Below are 3,376 nucleotides of genomic sequence, written 5' to 3' on the forward strand. Positions count from 1 at the left end.
GAGTTTTCTGTAGATATTCATCAAGGTTGTGCTTTTGCCTTCTATATGAAATCAAATTGTGATTAGCAAAAATATGTGCACATACCTGCGATGGCCTTCAACAAGTTTTGCCATGTTCCCATCATAGGTAGGAATGAAGGCGTTACTGGCTACTGAAACCATAAAATCCAAAGCTGCCATCTGTGATGAATGATTTTGGAACTGCCACAACTCATCATGGGCCAGCATCATTTCTTTTTTTAACTAAAATGAAGCAGAAAATCATACCACAAACAGAAATTATGATTACCACATGAAAACAAGTCATTGTGCATTGCTGAAAATGAAATTTTACTTCAAAAATATGTTGTTGAATCTGCCATATAAATATCAGCGATATAACTTGTAAATGGACAGTTTTACATAACCCCACATATCCACCTAGCCCCGGCAAGAATCATTCAGCACTCTTCAGAATGTTATTTTACTAAATACATAAAATGTGGAAAATCAGCAAATAAACAAAAAAGAGGGGGGGGGGGGGTATATGGGGATGAACTCACAATTTTTGGAAATGCAGCTCTCAGTTGTGCAAGTCTATGCTCGCCACCATAGATCTCACCAGCAGCAATGTAGATCTGCATGTCTCTATCAAAACCTAAGGCTTGGAGAACTAAGGCTGTCTCCTCTGGTGTTAAGGGACATTGACCCTGCAATCTCCTCTCTTCAGACACTATCTCCTTTTCTCTCCACCAAGGGAATGCATACCTGAATTACACGAGCAAGATAATTTTATATTGAATCGATATCTAATTTGACAAGTGGGATAAAGCTTTGTAGTTGTTGCTGGATCTTTAATTTGACAAATTATCAGCTCTAGAGTAGTAGCTTTCATTGCTGTTTCCTTAATGCTTTATTTGGTCAAAGGTGAAGGTACCTAGGGTACAAAAGTGAATACACAAAATCCACTATATAATTCTAGAACCAAAGAATCAAACTCTCCTCAAACTGGGCAGTGCCTTCACCAGCTCATTGACTAGCAATTAGGATTCTCTAACCCAATAAAACATTATTTCTCATTTTCGCATAATTAACTAATTAGAATTTTACAAGACTGAAAAAGGAAAAGAATTTGATTGTAGTTTAGCTACAATAGAGGAAAACTAAAAGTTTTCTTGATCCATAACTTCCCTAGTAAATGTCAGATATAAAGCACCTATATCCTCTGTCAAAAACTAGACATAATAAAGTATATTTCCAGCCAAACACCAAACATAAGATACCTCATCCTCTTGAGCTCCTCGGCTTCCTCATGACTGCAACCATGAGTACAGCCTGAGAAAGCCAACATGTCCATCTCATATCTCAGATGCAATGCCACAAAAGGTCCCTTCTCACGAAGAATCCGAATCAATTTCTGCCCCAAAGTCTCAATTTCAGGAGTGAATTTAAGAGCCTGGAAATTAACACGACACCTAAGTTTTTGTAGATCCAATGGCAGACCATTGTTTGCTAGGCGTGCGTCTGTTTTGTTGAAGTGTACCACCTTATGCTTGCTAAAGTGTGGCAGAATCTGCAGTGTGGTGTTGGTAGCATTGAACCCGATTCAATATATCTACTAGAAAGTAAGGAGATACGATAATGTATAAAGAACATTAATTATTTTACTTCCACCAATATCATTAATACATGTACTTTTAGCTTAAATGCAGCTAAATAGAATATGCAGACCATGACCCGAAAAAAAAAATGCAGACCTGCTCCAAGTAATATTTTTCATTGGACCAGCTAATAGGAGCCATCTTAAGGGTGGAATATCCATTTTTAGTATTAAACTTCTTCGGCACTCTTTTCACTATTCGAACTTCATCTCTAAGAGACCCGATGAAATGTGTGACATCAAATATGTCTTCAAAATTACTGCAAAAAGAAAACTACAAAACTTTAAAATGTCAATCGTCAAGGTACCCAACTTAAATGATACTCACAATTTTATTAAAGAAAGGACATACCTAGGGTCTGCCCAAAAAGATTTCTTATCTAGCTCTGGAACAACCAATGTGAGATTCAAAAGTCGAGCAATTGTTACCATGTCACAAATCTGAAATGGAAAACTTTCTAATGAAGATTTAATGTTGTTATAGAAGGAACAAAAAAAAAATGGAAGAATGGAAATACAAACCGCTGCACGCATTTGATTTAAGCCCCCATTGCAGGACACTCTTAGAAATCCATTACTTGTATAATTTCCTACATGATTTCAGGTTATACAGCTTCAATATGTACCAAAATTTGAAAGTTAAACAGAAGAAAGACACAAACAACGAAGTATATCCTATCCACCAAACCTACCTATTTACAAGTGTTGTTTCAGACTACTTACATTCATTGACATGATTCTTTTAACAACTAACAGTATAATATTAAAAATCAAAACATGGAGCAACATCATGTTTCATTCAAGCCCATCTGTAATAATTAGTAAAAATTGGGGTCTGGCAAACAAAACTCATAAGTCAAAAGCACTTAACATAAAGCATAATAATAATAATAATAAACTAAAACTACTAACTTGCAGGTGGATAAGGTGGAGGGGCTTGAGCAACAGTGGTTTCTGCTAAGAAAGGACGCTGATTAGTGTGATATATTCGACTTGTAATTCCAGAAATGAAATTGGAACGCCACAGTTCAGTGACTGTAAGTAGCTGAATGAGGCATGTCCAAATCACAATGCTTGAACACACTCGAATGAACCAAACCCGCAAACGTGTCCTCGCTATCACAGGTGCTTGAAGCTTATCGCACCTCACCTGAACACCCTCCGATCTAACCTCCATTTCTCTGCCACAAACCACCTCATTGCCGCTCCTTCATCACCATAACCTTCACACACTTTTTACCACAGAGGAAAAAAAAATCTTTTTAATTAAAAAAAAACTCAATTAAAGCACAGTGCATTGAAAAGTAGTGACCTAATGAATTACCTCGGAGGAAAACACCTTTGGAGGAATCAAAATCGACCCAGAGAGGGATTTGAAATGGATGACGATGGGTGAGGGTCAAAATTGGATCTTGGTTTCAGCTGAGTGTGAAGCTCTTTGAGGGAACAAAGCAGCGAAAAGGGTGTTATGGAGAAAGCTGACAGAAAGAGGGCGGAAAAGGACGCAGATCCAAGGTGTGAAGAGAGTGAAGAGAAAGAATCAAATCTGAACAACCAAACACAGAAGCCTCATGCATTTGGATTCACTTTTTCTGGGAGAAAAGGAAAAATAAATATTTATTTTTTAAATCTCTTTTGTTTTTGTTTTTGTTTTTTATATTGATAGTTTAAAAGCAAATTATGGTTATATATTTTTAGAACTAGGAAAAAAAAACGGTCGTTAATAATAACGCCAAT

General features: G+C 36.6%; 1 protein-coding gene across 1 annotated transcript; it reads right to left on the bottom strand.

The window, feature by feature from the left end:
- LOC107631856 (uncharacterized protein At1g04910) lies at positions 37-3,281 on the bottom strand. Its single transcript, XM_021119746.1, has 8 exons — positions 2,964-3,281; positions 2,552-2,871; positions 2,162-2,229; positions 1,992-2,080; positions 1,737-1,899; positions 1,263-1,552; positions 543-747; positions 37-243 (listed from the first exon to the last, which is right to left on the bottom strand). The coding sequence occupies exons 2-8, from the start codon at positions 2,814-2,816 to the stop codon at positions 52-54; spliced, it is 1,272 nt and encodes a 423-aa protein (XP_020975405.1). The 5' UTR covers positions 2,817-2,871; positions 2,964-3,281; the 3' UTR covers positions 37-51.

This window comes from Arachis ipaensis, chromosome B03 (assembly GCF_000816755.2).
Source record: "Arachis ipaensis cultivar K30076 chromosome B03, Araip1.1, whole genome shotgun sequence".
Lineage (NCBI taxonomy): Eukaryota > Viridiplantae > Streptophyta > Magnoliopsida > Fabales > Fabaceae > Arachis > Arachis ipaensis.